The sequence below is a fragment of the Argentina silus genome (assembly GCF_951799395.1).
Source record: "Argentina silus genome assembly, chromosome: 20".
NCBI classification, from domain to species: Eukaryota; Metazoa; Chordata; class Actinopteri; order Argentiniformes; family Argentinidae; genus Argentina; species Argentina silus.
In genome coordinates this window covers 6,576,881-6,599,400 of record NC_139674.1, presented here as the reverse complement: position 1 = coordinate 6,599,400, position 22,520 = coordinate 6,576,881, and the positions used below count along the sequence as shown (strand labels likewise).

The 22,520-nt window shown below is 41.6% G+C and overlaps 1 protein-coding gene across 1 annotated transcript; it reads left to right on the top strand.

Annotated features, from left to right (window-relative positions):
• The first annotated feature begins 369 nt into the window (after positions 1 to 369).
• On the top strand, positions 370 to 22,257 carry LOC310820585 (monocarboxylate transporter 2). The gene is made up of 5 exons (XM_083692293.1): positions 370 to 521; positions 8,333 to 8,577; positions 16,194 to 16,337; positions 16,509 to 17,312; positions 17,666 to 22,257. The coding sequence occupies exons 2-5, from the start codon at positions 8,361 to 8,363 to the stop codon at positions 17,944 to 17,946; spliced, it is 1,446 nt and encodes a 481-aa protein (XP_083548419.1). The 5' UTR covers positions 370 to 521; positions 8,333 to 8,360; the 3' UTR covers positions 17,947 to 22,257.
• The last annotated feature ends 263 nt before the right edge of the window (positions 22,258 to 22,520 follow it).

The following is a 22,520-nucleotide window of genomic DNA, read 5'->3' as shown; positions in this document are numbered from 1 at the left end:
AGGCTTATGTTTTAATGCAAAATTGACTGTTTAGAATAAACGTTTTAGAAGACACTCCCTCATGATGCGGCTCTACGTGACCATGATGCGGCTCTAGTTTAAAATAATCCTCTTGGATAAATCGGATGACCTACTTCAGCCTCGTTGTCAAACTGTTGAGCTTTTAAGCACGAGGAGAATTCTCTTTTGCGAACCGACAGAAGGTTTCAATTAGAACTGAATGAGAAACGCCCTTATTTTCTAACGCCCCCTTCTCCTCCCCACCTAGTTCGCAGCACTTCATTGGAGCGCAAGCCGGGGACTCCACTCGATGCTCCAGCCGGTCTTTTGTCTCCTGCACAGCCCGGGCCTTGGTCCAGAATAGTAACAGTAGCAGGTTAGACCGCCCTCTTTCAACCCCGTACGTCACTCAGCGGCTTCCGAGTAAGCGAATTCAAATAGAATACACAGCCCCATCCACACTGACAAGGTCAGCGACAAAGGACCACAATAGGGGATACACCTCGTCTATATTCTCCAAGGTAATATGCGATTTCATGCATGTTTATGAATGATGGAATTAACTGATACTCCACTGCCGGGGCACGAGGGTTTGTCTCATGATGATCCGCAGTCGCTCGCTTTGGCATTTAGAAAGCTGCGAGTTTACATAGGCTACATCAAGCTCCCGTGGCATTTTTTACAACACACAATGAAAGTGTGTTTTATATGTTTAGGTCAAAACATTCACATGCTGCTTGTAATCACGGGAGTGGGGGAGTTTGACCCTGAGGGTGACATCCACTTACATCCACTGACTTGTTATGGAATATTGCGCGAATGCCTTTAATTACAGTAGATACCTCATTATATGCAGGCCCAGCGTATCATATGCATATTTGGCTGGTTCCATCCGGTTTGTGTCAGCAACGGCCGCACTCACATCATTTAGCCAGACTGATGGAGATACACGCGCGTATTGCATCATAGTTAGGATGGCACTCTCTCTTAGTCTCGATGTATCGTTGCATTATTCTTTGAGAGAAGAGACAGTTACCATAGACCCCGAGAAATGAATGAGAGTTCACAGATCACACTCTATTATTATCAAATGATTTGATCAGGAGGTTTTCCGTAAGCAGGTTGGCACAAGCAGATGATGTTCCATTCTGGGTCAGCTGGTGGGCTTTAAATACACAACACCAGTCACGTGTTATTGCTTGTTTCCATCAAATCGTCTTGAAATAACATGGGTTTGTGTGCTATAATTTTACCACTGTGGTACTTTACATTGCTCTTTACCCACTGGCTTGTTCAGTACATTCAAAATGTTGCGCATATTAAGACATTGAAGTTTCAAAGTTGAAACCACTTTATTGAGCCACCTTTTGCCTAAAGTCATCACCAGGTCATCCCAGTAGATAAGTTGATGTTGAAGTTTATGGAGGAGCATGTCACAGGGAAATATGTTATGAGGACTAGCAGTGACTAGGCAATGGCATCCCGCAGCCAGCTTTTCAGTTATGTGATTGTTATGGTAACATGACTTTTGACTGTAATGCCATTCTAGGTAGTGGATGGATGTCATAGTCCACATGCAACATATGTTCGTCTCGGTTCCATGTTTTCCAAAGTTTTCTTCAAAAGCAGTGAGCCTTCGGAGCATTTGGGTAAAAACAATACCTCAGGGCATTTTGAGTGTTGATGTATTGGCAAAGCTGTACTAAATTCTCCTGTAGACACGCTACGCCCATTGTCCAGTGTTTGTGTTTTCGATATTCGATAAGGGTGTGCAGGATTCAATGTCAGTATTCAATATCACGATTTCCGGGTGTCCTTTCTTGCTGCATACTATACAGACACCTTTGATATTGCATGGCTTTTCAAGTTGGGCATGCATGAGGTGACATACCTTTGGTAAGTCCTCATGTAAGTCTGTAGCCTGGCACAAGGGCCCTTGAACAACGTGGCTTAGGTGATCCATGCAGTCCCGTGGTGCCGTAGTAAACAGGGAAGTGAAGCTCAGACTGTAATCCCCTGTGAGCAATCCTCCATGGCTACAGCGTATTAAAAGAAGTCATAAGAGTGAGTTCATGTTCGGTCATGAAAGTTTGTTGTGCTTTTTCTAGTTCCGGTTTGATTTGGGCAGGTAATGTTCCTCATTGACCCCTGTTGCTTGCTTCAAACATAATGCAAGGATCTGACATGACTCTCACACAAAACAACCGACTCAAGTGGAAACCAATTTAGTGCATACGTCTTAGGAATGTGTAGTTGTGTTAAGGCTGATATCTTTGATGTCTTTGACATCTCTAAAGCATGTGGTACAGCACATGATGGGTCCTTGTAAAAGTTTCAAATTGTGTATTCGTTTAAAAACATTTAGAGTAAATCCTGATTGAGATATGCACCATTTCCTTAAAGTAAAGACCGAATTACTTGGTTATGACCTTCCTTTTGCCCTATCTATCTGAACTCTTTCTTGTTTAGCAGTTGCTTGTGAAGAGGGTTACATTTCCTATCTGTTGGTAAAATATAAGGTTGTCACCTTATTCTCCTGCTTCCAGATAAGTGTTGCTCTGAACTGCAATTTTTAGTGGAGATTTGTCGTAGAATCACACGTTAAACAGACTAAAACGTAACACTATCATGAGGCAAAGAATGAGGTTCCAACATATGAATTGAGGAATATGTGAACATTCCCACACCACTACCTATGTGTGAACACCAGAAGAAATGTTGGCATTTACATTGACATGACAGTAAGAATGTGGGTGTTGACCGTAAAGATCATTGGATACATCACGGATTAACAGGTTAACACTGAATATGCAAATAATAACTCTTCCCACTGCAATTAAAGAGGAGTAGTTCTTCTTGTTGGGTGTGGACATATACCTACATGTGTGTTTTGCAAGTCATTACCAAACATGACCCAAATACACACACAAGAGACCCACAGAGCAGCGCCTCTGGAGCAGGATGGTTTGATTGGCATGTAAAACAAGTTTAATCATGTACCCACATGTACCCACACTACTGTAAGTAAGCAAGTAAGCAACTACTGACAACAACTTAATTTATTAATAAAGTTTTGCCTCAAATGCATCATCTTTAGAGCCAGAGCGATATAATGGCCTCTTGAAGGTGTTTTGGACATCACTGGTTGTGTCCTATAGGTTCACTAGGCTAAAGGTTGAATATAAAAAGTATCAAACACCTATTGATGATTTTCAAGGAAAGACCCCTGGCTGTTGGTCTTTGTTAGTTAACCTTGAGACGGATGTGTCTGCTTTCACCTCCTGTTGTTTCTCTGTAGCTTCTAACTCCTGTTTCTGTGAGATTACTTACCATCTTGATAAGGACAATACATTTGACAATGCTGTTAATGTGCAAGGATATGTCGACACTGAATAGTATTATGTGTAAAGTGAGAGTTAGAAGTTGTGGTGAATGATAAACTATTTGTAAGGCTTAAGCATAAGAAGTACATATAGCATTACTCTGAGGTTACCTTGGAGGTCAGTGTCCTGCTGTTGTAAAGGCTACCAACACCCTCAACATCCCTGTGGCATGTTAAGTCCTAAAAGTTTTGTATTCAAATCTTGAGAGTTCATACAGTGCCACTAAAGCATCGGTAGGCTTACTGCATTGCCTCTATTATTAAAAGAGCTTGATGTAGTAGCATACATTGTTAATAGACATGACTCTGCTGTGAATTTTAAATTGCATCCCCCTATTTTCCTTTCACACCTTGCCCTTTGACCCTCACAGCATGTCTTGAATGTGGAACCAGTATGGGTTTTCGAGATGAAGAGAGAACAGCAGGAATTCTGAGTACAGCCCATGTGATTCGAGAAAACAAATGAGTCACTCATTGTGAAAAAAGAAAGGTGTTTTGTGTGAGAACACAAACGACAAAAAATACTATTAATTGATAATCCTACAAATTTCACCAGTGCCCAAAATTTCCCCATGTGCCCAGCTGCTGCATAGATATATTATGGATACACACACACACACACACACACACACACACACACACACACACACACACCTCCCCTGGGCCCTCAGGACCACATAATCAGGTATGAAGTTAATGAAATGATTTGGCTACAATCCTCTTGGCAGTTTCCTCCAAGGTGACACAGGACACCTCAGAGGAGAAGACCACCCCTGGCATGGCCTGCCTCAAATTTAGGGACATTCAAACCAGGCCACCTACGAATATGAAACTGACCTTGCAAAGCCACTCATAAACGCAGTCACTCGACATGAATCATTTGTTCCCCCCTGATTTGTATGCACAGCCAGCGCAGCTGTGTGAAAGATACAAGAGTACATCCCAGGCCTCTACTTCATAACCCTTTATTACCATTGCAATTGGAGCATCTGCTAATTATGAAGCAATATCACAGGGTGTCAGTCAAACAAGTGAGATTATCACCTAATTGCAACGCCCATTCATTTGGAGGGTGGCTCTATATTTACTAAATCCCTGTCATAATGGTGCCATGATAACTTTGACTGGGTTGCCTGACTACAGTGTCTATTTTGATTTCGCTCGCTCACACACGGAATCCCACATAATCCGTTTCAGTGTACAGAGACAAAGCCACTGAGCATGTCCGCACAGCCAATCACGTTTGTGGTCCCAGGTGGTGTATTGGCCCTTTAACTCAGTTACGCTTCTTTTCCTGTCGCCTCCCAGGTAACTCAACCTGACTCACCTGAAACGCAACACTTTGAGCCAGAAGTTACCCCACAGCACAGAGCAGACCGAGGCTCCGTTTTCCCTTCCTCTACCCACGTCTGTCTGATCTGAGTTCAGTCTTTAGGCTTCTTGCCAAGCTATCCTTCAGGTTTGACCTTGGAGGAAGGAGCCTTCTGGTTTACACAGGGACAATGTAGACCAGCCCCGCCTTCACTCACATGCTGTATATTATCATATTACATGCTCTGATCAGCTTTGTCAGTTAGATGATTTGATTAGAAATGCTGTTTTAGTCTTTGGCTGCCTGCCCCTGCATTCCCTCACTAAGGCTCCATTGTTAGTTTAACCTTACCTGAAGTTTAAAGTAACAGGTGATATTCAAGTACAGGTAGGGGAGGGTCACCCGGCAAGGGCTGTTTGTTCAGTTTAACAATGGGCAAGGGCAGGCCTCTCTAGTGGCATGTGATTGGTTTAGATATGACACAGCCCTCTCGTCGGGTGCGGTGATTGGCTCTCTGGGACGAGCATGTATCTGCCAGTCCTTTCCACTGTCCACAGCGTCAGCTGCCTCTCACAGACGTCAAACAGAGAGTACGCGATGATGTCATCATGATGTATTGTAGCCCACGCGAGATGGTGTGACTGTAAACAGGAGTGTTGGCAAGGGCTTTTAAAGCAAGGAGGAGGGAAGAATGTGTGTTAGAGTACTGTAACCTTTCACACACTGACTCACTCACTCTTGGAGAGAAACACATAAGTACATAAGTAGTCAAATAAACAAATGTGTTGTTTTGTTGACTCGTTTGGAAAGTTGATCCATTTTTGTGCAACAGCACTTTACTTTAAGCGTCATACTGTGTGTGTTTTGTTCTTTTTTTTTCTCCAGACTTCCTCTTCCACCTACTGTAAGCAGCTTATGAGTCCTGAGACCCCATTATGCATTGTCGTCAGGTTCAATCAATCAACTCCACTATCTACAACTCTGCGTAGTGTGCCATGCCCATCCAATAATAAGATTAGAGTGGATTACTATATGGATCTTTTAAAAAGACATAATCTCCCATTTTAATTAAAAGCAACACATGGGAATATGCACAGAGGATTATATTTTTGTAAACTGAGCCAATTTTAGCTTGGCTTAGAAAATGTTGTAAACGTTGAAAGTGAAGCACCTGCCGGGGGCGACTTGATAAGACATTTTGGATCCAAGTTGGATCCGAGTCATGACTCAACCTTATTAAGGGAAGTTGGGCTGGCAGTAGTCCTTAGTTCAACAGCAGCTTGTCACCACAGTCTTATTAAAGGTCCGGTATGTAACATTCAAGCTTTCTAAAAGCTTCCTAACGGTTGTCATGACTAGGTGTAATCGGTAGCGATCAGGGGATGGGATCCCTTGAAAGAAGTATTTAATTTATGACCACTGTTTTGGAAATAAACGCTTTCTAAAGTTGAGTGTCCTACCTGACACTTGGTTTACATACAAACAAGTTGTTATTGCCAGGGGTGTCATAGGGGAGCGGAATCACAAATTTCGCCTTTCTGTCTCTGGTGGTTGCCTCTTCGAATTGTGCGTGCATGCAGAAACTCAACAGCTAATGTCCGACACTGCAATAATTTCGGGGGTTATATTATTATTATTATTGAGAGGATGTTGTTGTTTGGAACTTCAAACTGAATTTCACTGTCGTGGCCAGAGGTGGCAGATTTCCAACAAACTTACACCATCCTCCTTTAAGTCAATTATAAACTTACATCAGCTGAGCTGAATCTCTCACTTCAACTGTAATCAGTTTTATCTTTAGTGAAATTGGAAAAAAACACTTTGATAATGATTTAATTTCCTGTAATCGCAATGGTAGCTATTACTTAATTCATGCTTTTCTTTACTTTGTTTTATCCTCACCCAATCTCAGTGTTGTAAATTGAGTTAATTGCTTGCTGTTGACAGCTGAGACATGGGTGAATATGAAAGAAGTTCCACAGTGCAGTGCAACCCGATCTGGTGAGGAGGACTTGAGGAGACAGAGCGACATAATTTATTGATGCCGTTGACGGCTGCTTGTTGTCATGGGCCTTTTACTGCCTCTCTTGAGATTAAAATGCTCAAGATTCCCCCTTTGAGTGCTTTCATGGCCTTCGTGTTTGGGTGGTGCCCCGAAAACTGAAAAGCACCCCGCTCCGTCAGCAATTCACGTCTTTGAGTAGAGTAGGCCTAACTCTGCCGTGGATCTGCCGTGGACCACCTAATACAAACCATGACATGATAATCTGCCTGGTCTGGAGATATGGCTGAGCATGATTTGCGAAACTAATCTCATTTGAATAATCTTTTTCTTGTGATGCTGAATTGCCTACGTGATCCATTAATTTTGTTTATTTTTTCCTTAGTTATTATCGTTTTGGATTTGGCTTATCTATTTGTGTGTCACATTGTGCATACTGTAGAGTAGCTCATGTAAGTGTGTTAACTCACTCAATTACTGCAAATCTGAGGCTAGTGGTTAGATTGTACACAGAATAAACAGCTGCCTCTTTTTGTGTGTGTGTGTGTGTGTGTGTGTGTGTGTGTGTGTGTGTGTGTGTGTGTGTGTGTGTGTGTGTGTGTGAGAGAGAGAGAGATTGTGTGCGCCTCTACAGAAACCTCAACAATGGTTTGCCGCACATTCAGCCCTGCAGATCTAAGTGCTCACACAGGATAACAATCAAGGCCTGTTTGTTTGGTGTAAATAACTGCCTGCGATTTTGGTCACCACTGCCCTCACACCACTCTGTCAGTCTACACTCAGCTTAGTTTCCATTACTCCAGAACCTGAGGGGAGGGCTTGTCTCAAGGTGAACAGTGGGTGGGGCAAGAGCTGTTCCGTCTCAGGTAGAAACTATATCCTGAAGCAAGGATGGTAAACACTGTGTGCGTGTGCGTGTGCATGTGTGTATGTGTGTGTTTGTTTGCATATGCACTCTTGAGCTTATTTTGAGCACAGTTACTGTAAGCCGTTTCCCCCTCTGTTCTTGTGACTTATCGGTCAAGAGTTTGAATGACAGAAGGGACACAGCCTTGAACCTGTTGTATTTGCGGTGCTACAGACAACTTTATAACACTTTACATTTTACATACTATGTAGTTAGACACATTTAAGGGCAACTTAATGTAAAATGTTACCATGTTCATTGTAGTGATGGAAATACAATTAGAGTAATTACAGTGTAATTACCCAGGTATAAGAACAATTGAGAGTAAAGTGTCAACCTAAATGGTAGAACTGTGAAGAATCAGTTTTCCGCAGGATGAAGGCCGTGTCCCTTCTGTCACTCATGACCGATAAATCACAAGACCTGAGGGGGCAATGGCTTACAGTACATAAATAACTGTGCTGAGAGCTCCAGAGTGCACGTGCAAACACACACACACACACATACACACGCACACACATGCACATACACACACACACACACACACACACATGCACACACACTATGTAGTTACATATATTTAAGAGCAAATTAATGTAAAAAAGTGTAAAGAACTTTAGTTTACTAGCCTGTTATTGCAATGGAGTTGAGTTATCTACTGTATGTCTATAGTCTACCCTTAACCCATAACATTATAATGACCTTCTGTCCTCTTCTCTCCCCCTCTAGCGAGCAGTGAGTATTGAACCGGCCAGCAATGCCACCCCCTGCCGGAGGCCCCCCCGCCGTGGCCCCTCCAGATGGTGGCTGGGGCTGGGCTGTGGTGATGGGAGCCTTCATCTCCATAGGCTTCTCCTACGCCTTCCCCAAAGCCATCACTGTCTTCTTCAAAGACATCCAGAAGATCTTCGATGCCTCCTACAGCCAGATAGCATGGATCTCCTCCATCATGCTGGCCGTCATGTATGCAGGAGGTAAGGGCAAGACGATAGGTGTGAGAGCAGGAGTTGGGATGTGATTTCATTCTCTATGTGTTAGTCTAATGCTGATGACATCTCCTATGGGGAACTATGTTTGGCTGTGTTAATTAGTTTTATATGCATAAGTAACACATGGCTTGTGTGACTCTTCAGTAGCATATTGTACTGCATCACATGTTGCCCTTCTCCGTTTGACTTGGCCCCTCACTATTGGGTAGGCAGCAACTTAGTAGGTATCCTGCTTGGCAGTGCCATACCAACCATCTGTTCATAGATTCCATCCTGTTCATTCCTTAGTTGCATGTTTTGAATGATAACAATCGCGTCCTCATGGATTGCCCTAGATTATAGGACATCCAATACGTGTTGGTCATCTGACACTCCTGTCAATACATACAATTACTTTAGAGAAGTCTCTGGTCACTTGTTAAAAGGCCCAGTGTAATTCATTCATATTGATCTGTGCAAATGGGACTTTGCTTCATCAGCTATTCATTAAACACCTGCTCGCTTGTCCTATATGTTTGTCCCATCTGTACACTGATAAGGCAATCGTCCTTTCGATGTTTTAATGCATTCTTAATTCCTGCCAGCAAGCACCGCGGCCCAGCTCTGTGTGTGCTCTCATGTTTATGTAACCCTCTGCGGTTATTGTGCTGCTACTCAATTATAAGGGACCTTTTATTCCTGCAGTGAAACAATATGGTGGCAGAACAATCACGCTCCCACAAATATTTACCCCAATCAGAGTGCTAATTATTGAGTGTGTTTGTACTCTTGGAGAAGACGGGAGACTTGCCTCAAGAGTTCCCTAGACAACGCACCTGTTATTTTCCCAATGCTTTTCATCTCTCCTGTTGACTGCCTCCCACTACCAAGGGTTCAGAGGTGAGCTGCGCACGCAGTGTTCTAGGACAGTGGTTAGGCGTCGGCATGCTCCCAAAAGACGCCTACAATTAAATCACAAAGCAAACAGACTGGAAGTGCCTGCCATATGCTCTGGCATTAATGAGTGTGTCTCTCTCCTATTTCATAACAGCAGCCAGCTTGCAGTGTATGATCCAACCATCGTATTCAAAATGACACATTTTAGATTGAACAAGCTAAACTACAAACACATAACGACATAAACCAAGCACTATTACTTGAAATCAACCTTCGATATTAGCCTGTCCATTTAACTTTAGAATGTTGATAATATATTGTGAACAGCTATAACAGGATAAGTAGGTAAATTATTTAATAATGAAATTTGATCCTGCTCAGTCTGAATGGCAGCATTGCATAACGCTATGTATCGTTTCATCAGATAGATACACTGCATATATCCACCTTCCCTGTTCCCCTGTTTCCCTCCTCCAGGATGAGTGTCGCTCTACAGTGACATGCTAAGCTAGCAGCTGTGTGTCAGTGCTGGATCAATATCACTCATCCACAGAGAGAGAGGGGGAGAGTTGACCTTGGGCTGGGCAGCATGGCCATAGACCAGCCTCTGTTGACAGTCAACAGCAGGAATATTAGCCTCAGCCTTTCACAGAATTATCCAACAGAAATATATAACAGTCCCAGTCCCACCACTGCTGAATCACCCTAACCAGTGTTGTGCTATGTCCACTGCTTTTGAAGACAACCCTAAGCTTTATATACGAGTGTTTTTTGTCATAAATGTGGAATTTAAAGTATGATGGATAGCAAGCATCAGTTTCCTGCATAGTCAGCGATGTTTCTGGTCTGTCAATCGTTTACTTTCTGAGCAAATCAACTGATGATGAGAAATGTTTTACACACTTCCATATTTATGCTGACTGAATTCATTTTTATCTTACCAAATAAATCAAAGTCATAAGATCAAATGGGCCAACTCATCCTCTTGGGTTACTTGAGCACATTGCTTCTTATTGAGTATAGGGGATCAAAGCAACAGTTCTTCTGATATTTACTCAAAAGACAGAATGGGTAGGGGCTGAGACATGCAGTAACAATGTGTGTCATTTTCCAAATTTCAAGAAAAATTCTTTGACCTTCAGTTTATTGTTTAACTGCAGCCATTAATCTTCACTGTCACTTTCAAGTACAGGAAGAACACCACCGGTCAAATCCAGCATTTTTCCCATTTCCGAAAACTAAGTTACCCCAGTTAGTAAGTTATGTCAGTTGTTTTGATCGTTAGCACAGAGGGATTTAGAAGGGGAATATATCATGTAAGAATATTTTGTTCATTTCAATCGGCTGTCAGGACATAATGCTGTCTACTTATCTCCATGATTTAGTGAAGGTACCAATAACTCCATCACATGAGTGTGTCTCTTTCTATTTTTAGAACTGGGTGGTTATATATAGACAGGATTGGGCTCCTGGCCACTTGCATTAATACGCTGTATTGAAAACCATAGTGAATCTGACCAGGAGTGTTTAAGCCCTTTTAAAGGGAGGTAATGTGGAGCCTCAGGAGCTGCCTCCTCTTGGCCTGTGCAGGTTTCAACCAGCCCCAGAGAATACTGATCAGTGTTATGTATGTAAATAAAGGGGGAACTCGTCTCGTCAAGGTCAAAAAAAGATTAATGCAGAGTAAATTAAGTTGGCCGACATCTCACCCAACCCGCGTTTTTAAATAGCATGTCCCCGACACAGATATGGTGCATCTTCTGGTTAATGCGGCTATTATTCAAAAGAGAAAATCTTTCATTACTGCTATCGCTTCCCCAACTTATCATAAGCAGTGGAGACGACGACTTTCAATCAAAAATATCATAGATTATTAAGAATGTATTAGTCAGTGTGCTAGTCAGTTGTTGTATGTCAAAGAAGCTATGTGACAAGTCTAGTCCTTTCTGAAGGTGAAAGTATAATGTAAATGTACGACAGTATGACAGTATGGTGCTGCTGGTCCCACTTAGCTTTGTGTACTGAAAATACCTAGTGCTTACTGTTGCTGATGGAAAATGGTGGACAAATGGGCCCCAGGACCAAGGTCTTGTGATCACTTGAAGGTGTGCGTGCGTGTGTGCATGCGTGCGTGCGCACGTGTGTCAGTCAGTCAGGCAAGCACTGAATAAGTAAAGTCTGACAGCTACGTATTATGTAGATGGATTGACGCTGTTTATAAACAGCTTGTTCATTAGCTGCTACCACTAATTTCAGTGCGTTGTCCTTTTTTTGGTTTTAGAAACATCATACTGGCAAATACACCAGGTGACACTGTGTGCAGTGTACAGCATACAGTGTAACCTTTCAAGGAGGCCATGTATGCACACATCAACCAGTATTCCCTCCCTGTCACATCTGAAACCCATTTACATCCATACAGTAGGCATTATGTATTGGATGCCACATTGGTCTCTGTTTTACATAAGCGTGACAGCTATTCTGAGGTTATGAAACATTTGGACATGTTGGCATGTTGAAAGCTTACTTTGATGTGTTCATTGTGTGCATCAATGATGCTTGACAGGCTTGATCGATTTATGGCTCATTCCATTTGACTAACCCTCCACTAGTTTGCATTCAAGCCACTTTGCATTCAATGCACCCTTTTCAAGGCTGACAGTCAATGGTTGTGTGTCTCTGTGGAGTTATTCCCCAACCCGCACCTACACTGTGACATTGGTCTTACTGGTCCAAGAACAGTGCTCTGCTTCTCAAGATCTATTCAGATGTCGACATAGCATTTTTTCAACACATATATATTCAACATACTGTACATGGCTGATATGGCTTTTGACTGAAGCTAAGACAAGGTCTTGTTAGGCCTATACCATTGTTTATTTGCTTGTTTTTTTGACTCGTTAATAGACAATGTACAATATCATGTGTGTTGGCAGCCAAAGCTGGTCTTAAGTCCTTTAAACACGTACTCCATTCTGTAGCACAAACAAACGTCTAATTTAGAGCTGTATCTTTTATCGCTAACAAGCTTACATCCATTAGGTCCACTATTGTCAAAGTGGGGTACGTGTATCGAACTAGGGGGTACGCGAAATAAATCTGTGATTTACCTTCCCAAACAGTCCTGTTGAATAGCCGACTGCAGTCTCAGTACCAAAAATAAATGCATGCACCCTATCCAACAGAATAATATTATCACAATGTCTAATATGTAAGGGATGATGTTAATAGAATATCAATTAGGCTACAAAATAACCGACAGTGTGAGTCGCGCAGGGTCGTTAAATTTAGCTGGAACGCATTTCTCGAATGTTGCCTGAACATAATCCCGCCTACACAATCCATTAATTATGTTAAATAAGAAAATAACAAAGAAAATAAGAAAAGTGATAAATACTAACTTGACAATCTGATCACCACTGGTTTAATTTTTAAATTACAATTATTTTGGCAATTAAGTGCATGTAGGCGCATGGGAAGGCATCTTGAGTGAGGGGTGCTGTCGTGCAAAAGCCACAATTGTAACCTTGAATCGGCTACATTTAAGTTGCTCTTTTTTGTTATATTTGCCCCATCTAATCATTGATTAGTTGTATTGTGATGGAAGTATTCTTTCGCTTCGTCTCATGCACTCTCATTGTCGTTTCGCTCTCTCTGTCTCTCTCTCTCTCTCTCTCTCGCGTGCACACACACACACACACACACATACACACACACACGGTGTAACCTTGCATCAGCTGATGCCCTCGGTAACAAATAATGTATGGACTTTAACCGCTGTAGCTAAATTTAAGAATATAAATAAATATTCTTTTTTTTATATTCTTAAATTTACCGCGAATATCTTCCTGTGCCTATGAGTGCACGAGAGCAGACACCTCTTGACCAATCACAACAGTGTTTATGCTCTCGCGCCAAAGAATACAAAATTGCCGTTATACATTCTCTTCATCACTGATATGTAAGCTTGTTTTACACCGCAAATTTGTGAGGAAAAATAAATAATAATGGATAAATGGCTAAAAAAAAGTTCAACCCACACCCAGAGTGGCAACAAAAGATTGTACTGGTACTACAAATGAAGCCCCAGCTGTTGGGACCAGCTGCTCAGGTCATACAGGTATGACCACCAGTTCCGAAGCTAGCTGTAGCTCTACTGGTGCTGCTAGCCAAGCTGCCACCAATATGGACAGTGATGAGAAGCAGCCCAAGAGCCACAGACCCCTGCCCCAGGAAAACACCAACTTGACAGGGAGGTTGGAGTCTCAAAGAGACACAAATATAATAAAGACTATATTACTATGGGGTTCACTTACAGTGGGAGTAAGGACTTCCCTCAGCCTCAGTGTGTCATATGTGCCCAGGTTCTGTCTAATAACGGTTTGAAACCTTCACTCTTGCGCAGACATTTAGAAACGAAACATGACCATTTGAAAAACAAGCCACGGGAGTTTTTTGAGCGCCAATTGAGACAACTTTCTAACACCAAGAAATGTCTAACAGCAACAGATACTATTAATAAGGCAGGTCTAGAAGCGTCTTACATGGTCAGTTATAGAGTGGCTAAGTCAGGCAAGCCTCACACTGTTGTGAAGGACCTCGTTGTCCCTGCTGCTATGGACATGGCTGAGAAAATGTTGGGGGGAAAGGCCAAACAGACTTTTCGCAAGATGCCTTCATCAGACAACACTGTCACGACGCATCAGTGACATGTCAGCAGACGTTTTGAAACAGCTACTACTTTGCATACAAGCCAGTGAATTCTATGCATTACAGTTGGACGAATCAACTGAGGTAGCGGGCCTGGCTCAGCTATTGGTTTACGTCACGTATATTCATGGGGGGTCTATTCAAGAAGACATCCTTTTCTGCAAACCGCTGGAAACCAGGACAACCAGGCAGGACATTTTTGGACTAGACAGCTTTATAACATCACACGGACTTATGTGGACCAAATGTGTTGGAATCTGTACAGATGGTGCAAAATCCATGACGGAGAGACACAGCGGAGTAGTCACTCGTTGCCCTCGATGCCACTTGGGTACACTGCAGCATCCACAGAGAAGCGCTTGATGCCAAGGGAATGCCTGACAGCCTGACTGAAGTATTGAATAATACGGTGAAAATTGTGAACTTTGTTAAAGCAAGGCCCCTGAACTCACACCTTTTTTCTGCCTTATGCATCGAAATGGGCAGCGATCATTTAACGCTGTTACTCCATACTGAAGTGCGGTGGCTATCAAGGGGGAAAGTTTTGGCACGTTTTTTAATTGAAAGACAAGCTGAAAATGTTCTTCATTGACCACCCTTTTCATTTGTCAGACAAGTCGCATGACCATGAGTGGCTCACAAGGTTGGCCTATTTGGAGGACATTTTTACTCGCCTGAATGAACTGAATCTCGGACTGCAGGGCCTCTCAGCGACGATATTCAATGTGCGGGACAAAATTGAGGCCATGATTAAAAAGCTGGAACACTGGTCTGACTGTGTCAACAAGAACGACACTGAAGTGTTCCCATCATTGCACGATTTTGTGTGTGCAAACGAACTCAGACTTGCGGACAGTGTCAAATGTGACATAGGGAAACACCTCGGCGAGCTGGCTGCACAATTACGCAGGTATTTCCCCGAAACAGACGACAGAGATAACTGGATTTGTTATCCCTTTTCTTCCAACAACTCATGCCACCTACCTATGTCTGAGCGAGAGAGCCTTATTGAGATATCCACCAATGGGGTAATGAAAATTGAGTTCAATCAGAAGGCGCTGCCAAATTTCTGGATTGCCTTGCGCGCAGAGCATCCTCAATTGGCAAATCGCGCCATTAAGACTTTGATGCCCTTTGCAACAACCTACTGTACCTATGTGAGACTGGGTTAGGGTTAGGGTTACGTCACCAGCATGAAGACAAAGTACAGGCACAGACGATGTGTGGAAAACGATCTAAGACTGAAACTGTTTCCAATACAACCCCACATTGCAGCGTTATGTGAGGCCATTCAAGCACATCCCTCACATTAATCTGTGGTGAGGTGAGGCATTATGTGTTCAAGTTCAAGTTTATTTTGCCCAATGTACAAGTACAACTTGCAGCAAAATGCTCTGCTGCCAACTCCTTTTCTAACTGTGCAATGTGTGTGTATACAGTGGGTAAAGTAATAGTACTATGTACAGTAAAGTGGATGTGTCTCTGGATATTTAGGATATTTACAGAATTATCGATACAGGTATACAGGTTGTATTGCATGTGTGTTCATTTTTACAGATTTTATAGTTTTGTAGTCCACTATAGTCCATATAGCCCAGTTCAAATTGGCAGGTACAGTACAGTTTATGGCTATAGTCCAGTTTGTTACTGACCAGTTTTGTTGACTTTGTTATGTGTTATGTTGTGCGTGAGTTTAGGTGCTGATCACCTGTTTGAAATCCAAATAAAAAGCAGGAATTATTGGTTATTCTGTCTCATATATTTATAATTTATGTATATTATATATATGTGTGTTTACTTTTTGTTTATGCAGCAGAATTACAAACAAAAGCCATTGTAGTGAGCTGTCCGTGGTGCTGGGGGTACTCAGTAGGATGTAGAGTGTTTCAGGGGGTACATGACTGTTAAAAGTTTGGGAACCACTGCATTAGGTGATCACTACATTACCCTCAGGTATTCTTAAGGCTGTTTTGCTTTAGAGTGATGTTTTAGTGTCTCATTTCCTTTTCTTCCAGGTCCCATAAGCAGTGTACTGGTGAACACATATGGCTGCAGACCCGTAATGATCATGGGGGGTGTCCTATGCTCAATAGGGATGATCTCTGCTTCCTTCTGTAACAATGTTTTGCAGCTCTACATTTGCATAGGTGTTATTGGTGGTAAGTCAGATGAAATCTATTTAATGTGTAATTAACCCTAATCAGCCAATGAACCACAGTCTGTACTTGTATCTAGTCTGTAGTATTTACACTAATCAGAATATAGTCATTCATTAATGATTACAACATAAATGTTTTTAATTGATTTCCCATCACCATCCCGTGTCACAGGTCTAGGTCTAGCCTTCAACCTCCAGCCATCCCTGACCATGATTGGCAAGTATTTCTCACAGAAGCGTCCCATGGCTAACGGACTAGCCATGGCCGGCAGCCCAGTGTTCCTGAGCACCCTGGCCCCTCTTAACCAGTGGCTGTTCAACTCCTTTGGCTGGAGGGGCAGCTTCCTCATCCTGGGCGGCCTGCTGCTCAACTGCTGCGTGGCTGGTTCCCTCATGAGGCCCCTTGGGCCCCCACCGGGCAAGTTGAAGAAAGATGAGGAGTTGGCTGCTGTGACAACCACGAAAAAAGAGAGGGCCACTGTCTGGGAGACGTTCAATAAGTTCCTAGACCTGTCGCTGTTCAAGCACCGTGGCTTCCTCATCTACCTGTCAGGTAACGTCATCATGTTCCTGGGCTTCTTCTCCCCCATCGTCTTCCTGGCGGCCTTCGCCAAGGACATGGATGTGGACGAGTACTCTGCCGCCTTCCTGCTCTCCATCCTGGCATTCGTGGACATGTTCGCCCGGCCCTCTATGGGGCTTTTGGCCAACTCGAAGTGGGTCCGGCCCAGGATCCAGTACTTCTTTAGTTTTGCTGTGCTCTACAACGGGGTGTGCCACGTCCTCTGCCCACTGGTGGAGAACTACACAGGGCTGGTGGTCTACTCTGTGTTCTTTGGCTTTGCCTTCGGCATGGTCAGCTCAGTGCTGTTTGAGACACTGATGGACCTGGTGGGCCCTCAGAGGTTCTCAAGCGCTGTGGGGCTTACCACCATCGTGGAGTGCTGCCCTGTCCTCATTGGTCCTCCGCTGGCAGGTACATCACTGGGCCCTCAAGTTGCCTTAACTCATTATTAATAATGTTTGAAGTTGTGATGTAAAGGTTAATTAATGTATTTAGTTATATGCCAGTGCAGTGAGTGAAACCCACAATTACCATCCAGGAACAAAACAGAAACAGGAATGCATTCTGGCATTCTGATATGCATGTTTTGAATTACAGTAACATCAAAGAAAAGCTTATTCTATAAATATTGGTCCCTGAGAAAGTGCTTGCTTATTGAGCTGTTTGGCAAAATGTCTCCATTAAAAGATCAGTCGACATACATGATTAGATTAAGAGATATTTTGAAATGCAGTAAATAAATATATTTATGCTCATATTTACAGGTAAACTGGTGGACATCACCAAAAACTACAAGTACATGTACTTCGTCTGTGGTGTTGTGGTGATCGTGGCCAGTATTTGGCTGTTCATCGGGAACTTCATCAACTACAGACTCCTGGACCGTGAGCGCAAGCAGGCGGAGATGTACAAACGGACTGAGACCGAGGACCCCGACCGGGACCAGGACCAAAAGGAGGCAGACGGGGACGCCCAGGCCACTGAGACCCTGGTCAACGATGTCCCCAAAGATGAGGATGCCATGCAGCGGGAGACCAACATCTAGAGCCCTCTGCCCTGCCAACAACCCCCCCCCTCCCCCCCCGCCCCAGCACCCTCACGTCTCCTCTGCCACGATCAAACCGAGCTCCTAGGAAATCACGGGGGGTGCCTCCTGGTGTTTCGCTCTCCGGGTCCGGACTTGGGGTCTCCCTGCAGGGGCCCCTGCATTTCAGAGACACTCAAACTGCCAAAGTAACAACGACCGTGCCGTGGGATACTGTGATGCGTATTTCTCGATGAAAGGGGGCGACTGTCAATAATACCACTTCTTCTTAGACATCAGTTGGAGATAAATATATAAGATATGCATGCTAAGAGGCTTTGAGGGTTGAAGTCAGAGAATGAGACAGTAGCTACTGTAAGAGTCAGAAATGAGACAGAAATGTAGAATTTGCTTCTGTATTTAGTCTGTGCCACTAAACCTACTGCACCAGCAACCAACTTATCTTTTTTGATTGAGATCCATGCAGGGAGAGTCGGGTGACTTCCTCTGAGCAGCCTCCTATCAAGGTTACTGAATGTCCCGTTATCTTCTACTGTAGGTTCAGGGTCATCATAAGAGGCAGATATCACTGCAACACTATGGCAACAGTTAGATGAGGTCCGTGCTTTAGTGGTTCCAGTGCCCGTGTATAATGCTGCCCTGTAGTGCATTGTGTCCATTGTGTTGTTAATGCTGCCATGCTTCAAATCTAACGATAAAACACTTATTTGTACTATTCACGACCGTGTATTGCACATGGAGTCCATAAGATGCACTATTTTACGGTAAAACAGGCCAAGTTGAGGCCTCACCTAAAACAACTAAACAAATGCAATTCAATCAAATCCAGTATGGTTGAATGTAAATAAGCCATCTCATGGCTGTGTCCAATGGCCTTAAGAATATATTTAAGACCAAACTCTTCTAGAAATGTGCATATTGCTGGTTTATACCAAATAAGGAACCCATGAGCAATATAACCCATACCAAGCCATTGTATTGGTACATACAGGGATATTCATTAGTGTGGTGAATGGGATGGTCATTTCTGAGAGTAGCTGTTGAACTTTCACCAATGACACATTGCCTTAAATGTAAAGAATGCAACTACGTTGTTCTATATACACATGAAGACAAGTATTTATTGAAGTGTTATACAAATGATTATGCATATTTGTGAAAAGGTATAACAGCTTCATAAATAGTTTATGATTTTCTTCATTACAGTATTTCTTCTTTTGAACTAACACTAAATCAATTTGTCGAGGGAAACATTACCTATCATAATGTATGGTCCCAGAATGTTGTCATTCATTTCTAATGAACTTTTCATAATAACTAACTAACATTTAATCACAGTATATCTACTACTCAACTACCCATTTCATTGCAACACCAAAAAGTAATACGTGCATCCAAATTCTAAAACATGAATTTGAAAGTTATGTATTATTGATTAATCAAATTGTAATTTGTACATTAAGATATGCAAATAATGTAGCTATTTAAGTCATGTTATATAATGCAATATATTATTATATTGATGTGCAATAGACCATACCATTCTCAGCCATTGATTTGAAGACCTCCACATGAGATACTGGTTGAATGCCATACACATTTATTTTGAACATCATCCATATTTTGGGGGAATTCTTATATGTATTACTTCTTGTGTTGTGGTTGACTTGCTAATGCTAAACACACAAACACAGTTTGTGCATAAGTTCGTGGTCATTGGCTTACAGTCCCAATTTGTGTCTAGTGTACCAGCATATAAGACAGTATTTTTATATTATTATGATTATGTGGTGTTAAGTACTGTAGTTATATGACAATATTTTGGACTGGATAACATTGGCCACTGCTCAGTCAACGTAACTTATCTTGCTTGCGGATGCAGGGAATCCACTCCCAGGCACTGACAACAGGGGGCAGTATGCAGTAGTTGTTACTGGAGTAATGTACTGTACTATCACTTTTATATCAAATAACACTGCCCCCTATTGGTTCTGAAAGACCTAATCCTGTAGACCAAATGTTAAGCATTGAGCTGCCCTCAAATGGAAAAATGACGTTTTCATGGCTCCTCTTTTGTGATATCAAAAGGATAAAAATAGCTTAGATTTGTTGATTGTGTTTATTGTCAGATTATGAGGGCTTTCATGGGCATTGAGTTTGAGTTTAAAATATTGTTACTTTTTACTTCAATGGGTGTGTATTCCAGAGTACAACAGTCTGTACATGTCAATACGGTTGACTGAATAAACACACACACACATCCATGTGCTGTTGCTGCAAAGTTGTCTGTAGGCAATTATTGTCTTGGAGCACAATCATGTTCATGTTGACGTTAAATCATGTATAACTGTGTATCACTTTTTTTTGCAACTGGTCTATCAAGTGAACGTTTTATTGGACATTGTTGTTGACTCTTCAGTATTCATTTTTATTTGTATGTTTTCTGGATTTATTGCAACGGGCAAGTTGTGAAACTTTAAACTAGTCTTTATTTCAAAGCAACATTATTTAATTATCAGGCTATTACCTTGATTTGTGCCACATCACAGTGTATTTATCATTTAGTTATATTTAAAAATGTGATACTTCACTATACCCATTATAAAATGAATCTATTCAGATTGTTAATCTTCCCATAACAATGTGAAGGCAATGCTATTTGTTTCTATCATTTTGGTGTATTTTACATGTATTATACTGATGTTGTTTGTATATTATTTAAGGACCAAAAGGAAATCAGTATACAGCATCTTGATGCAGACAATTATTCTGAATATACACATTTAAATGAGGGTCGATTGAGGAACAATAATGCACCATTAGCCTTATGACCTATAGCACTCGGCTCCTGAGTTAGGAAAACATGTTGGGGGTTTTTAAGGGGAGCTTATAATGTTGTATTTTTGTAACATTAGTATGAAGGTGAGGTTATCATAACAGCAATTGTTGATTCATTAATTGAATTCACTGTACAGATTGTTCTGCCCAAAATGCAAAGCCTAAACAGACAGAACCGATCAAATCAGAAAACCTCTCAATGAATGTTTATATTTTTCTGTTTTTGTGTTTCTCTCTTTACATACCTTTGTTATTCTAATGGTAAAAAGATAAGTTAGTAACTAACTATTTTAGTAATTATATTTTGACTGATGGTGTTATTTTGATGTGGTGGATCTATGTACATAATGTAATCAAGCCAGGTTTTGTCATAGCATAACATAAACTGTATTTGAAAGTAACACAATCCTCTACTGATTAACTTGCATATTTAAAACTTGAACAATCAATTCAAAGATCAATGTGTCAAGAAGCTATTCTTGGGTAATCACAAGGGATGGAAAGTTCTTATTTCCTGTCAAAACGTTGCAGAAAAGTGTGTATACCTTTTCCATAAATTAGTTTTCTCTTAAACATATGGATCTTGATATCATCCCTGGGGATCATCTTGAATGAATTGCAGATTATGAATAAGATGGCCATGCTTCTTGGAGGCTAATGCTGACATTAACTTCACACTATTGACTAATTATTATCAATAAATGTTTAAGTTAATAAGTTACTGTGCCTTATTAAACCCCTATGAATTTTAGATTTGAATATCATCAAGGAAGTGTTTGACACAAGCTAATTGCAAAGTCACATTATGTTCACTGCAACTGTCTCAACTGTAACAGCATTTGGTTTATTTGACAATTTGTGATCCACCTCTCCTTGATGTTTGCAAATTCTCGTCATCCTCTGATCTCATGTTTATTATTAATTTAGACAAATTAATGTGGAATTCACTTTCTTCAGCAGTCTTCCAGTTGTTTTATTCAGCGAACATTTGCTCTTACATCAGATTCTGTAGTAGGGAAACCAGCCACAGAGACAAACAAACTGAATGATAACATTTAAGTGTGTTGGCCAAGGATCCATAATACATTCATAACACCTCAGTGAACTCCTCTTAAACATTCACAGAATGTAATGTAGTCATCTACTGCATGTTGGTACTGTATGCAACAACACAAACTGCTAGATCAAGCATACAGTATGGATGTTTTTGGACGGCTCCTGAGAGAGTTATGTACAGCATATCAAAGTGTAGAAGTTCATATGCACAGTTCCTCTTACCTAAAAGGTAGAATTCAACAATATCTCCACAGCACATTAGCTCATATCAGTGGCTATAGCGTAGTATACATCAGCTTGTGTCCATATTTCTACTACCTCTGCAGTTGTCATTTCAGAGAGGTTAAGCAACCACACGGGTATACAGATTACTGATCCATTTTTGTGAATGTAATATAAAGAAGTTAGTACACATTAGTCAAATAAAATATAACCTCTTTACAGTGCTCAGTGTTTTATTTCTTTTTATTCAAACTATTTATGAATTTGTGGTATTTCTCTTAATTATGATTTCTCTTCATTCTCTTAATTAATTTTATAACGTGGCCATCACTCTTGGTGCCTTTAGATCCTCAACTTATTTTTCCCCAGAATATGCACCATGCTGAAAATGTCAGAATTCACTCAATCAATAGTCTCTGTCAAGAAAATGGCCAATATAAGCAACCCAGCCGCTCTGT

Bases quoted from the DNA above. Each gene is read 5' to 3' on its own strand.
- LOC310820585 (XM_083692293.1), top strand. From the start codon at position 8,361: ATGCCACCCCCTGCCGGAGGCCCCCCCGCCGTGGCCCCTCCAGATGGT. The intron at 8,578-16,193 runs GTAAGGGCAAGA...CTTTTCTTCCAG, and splicing joins GGCCGTCATGTATGCAGGAG to GTCCCATAAGCAGTGTACTG. The intron at 16,338-16,508 runs GTAAGTCAGATG...CCCGTGTCACAG, and splicing joins TTGCATAGGTGTTATTGGTG to GTCTAGGTCTAGCCTTCAAC.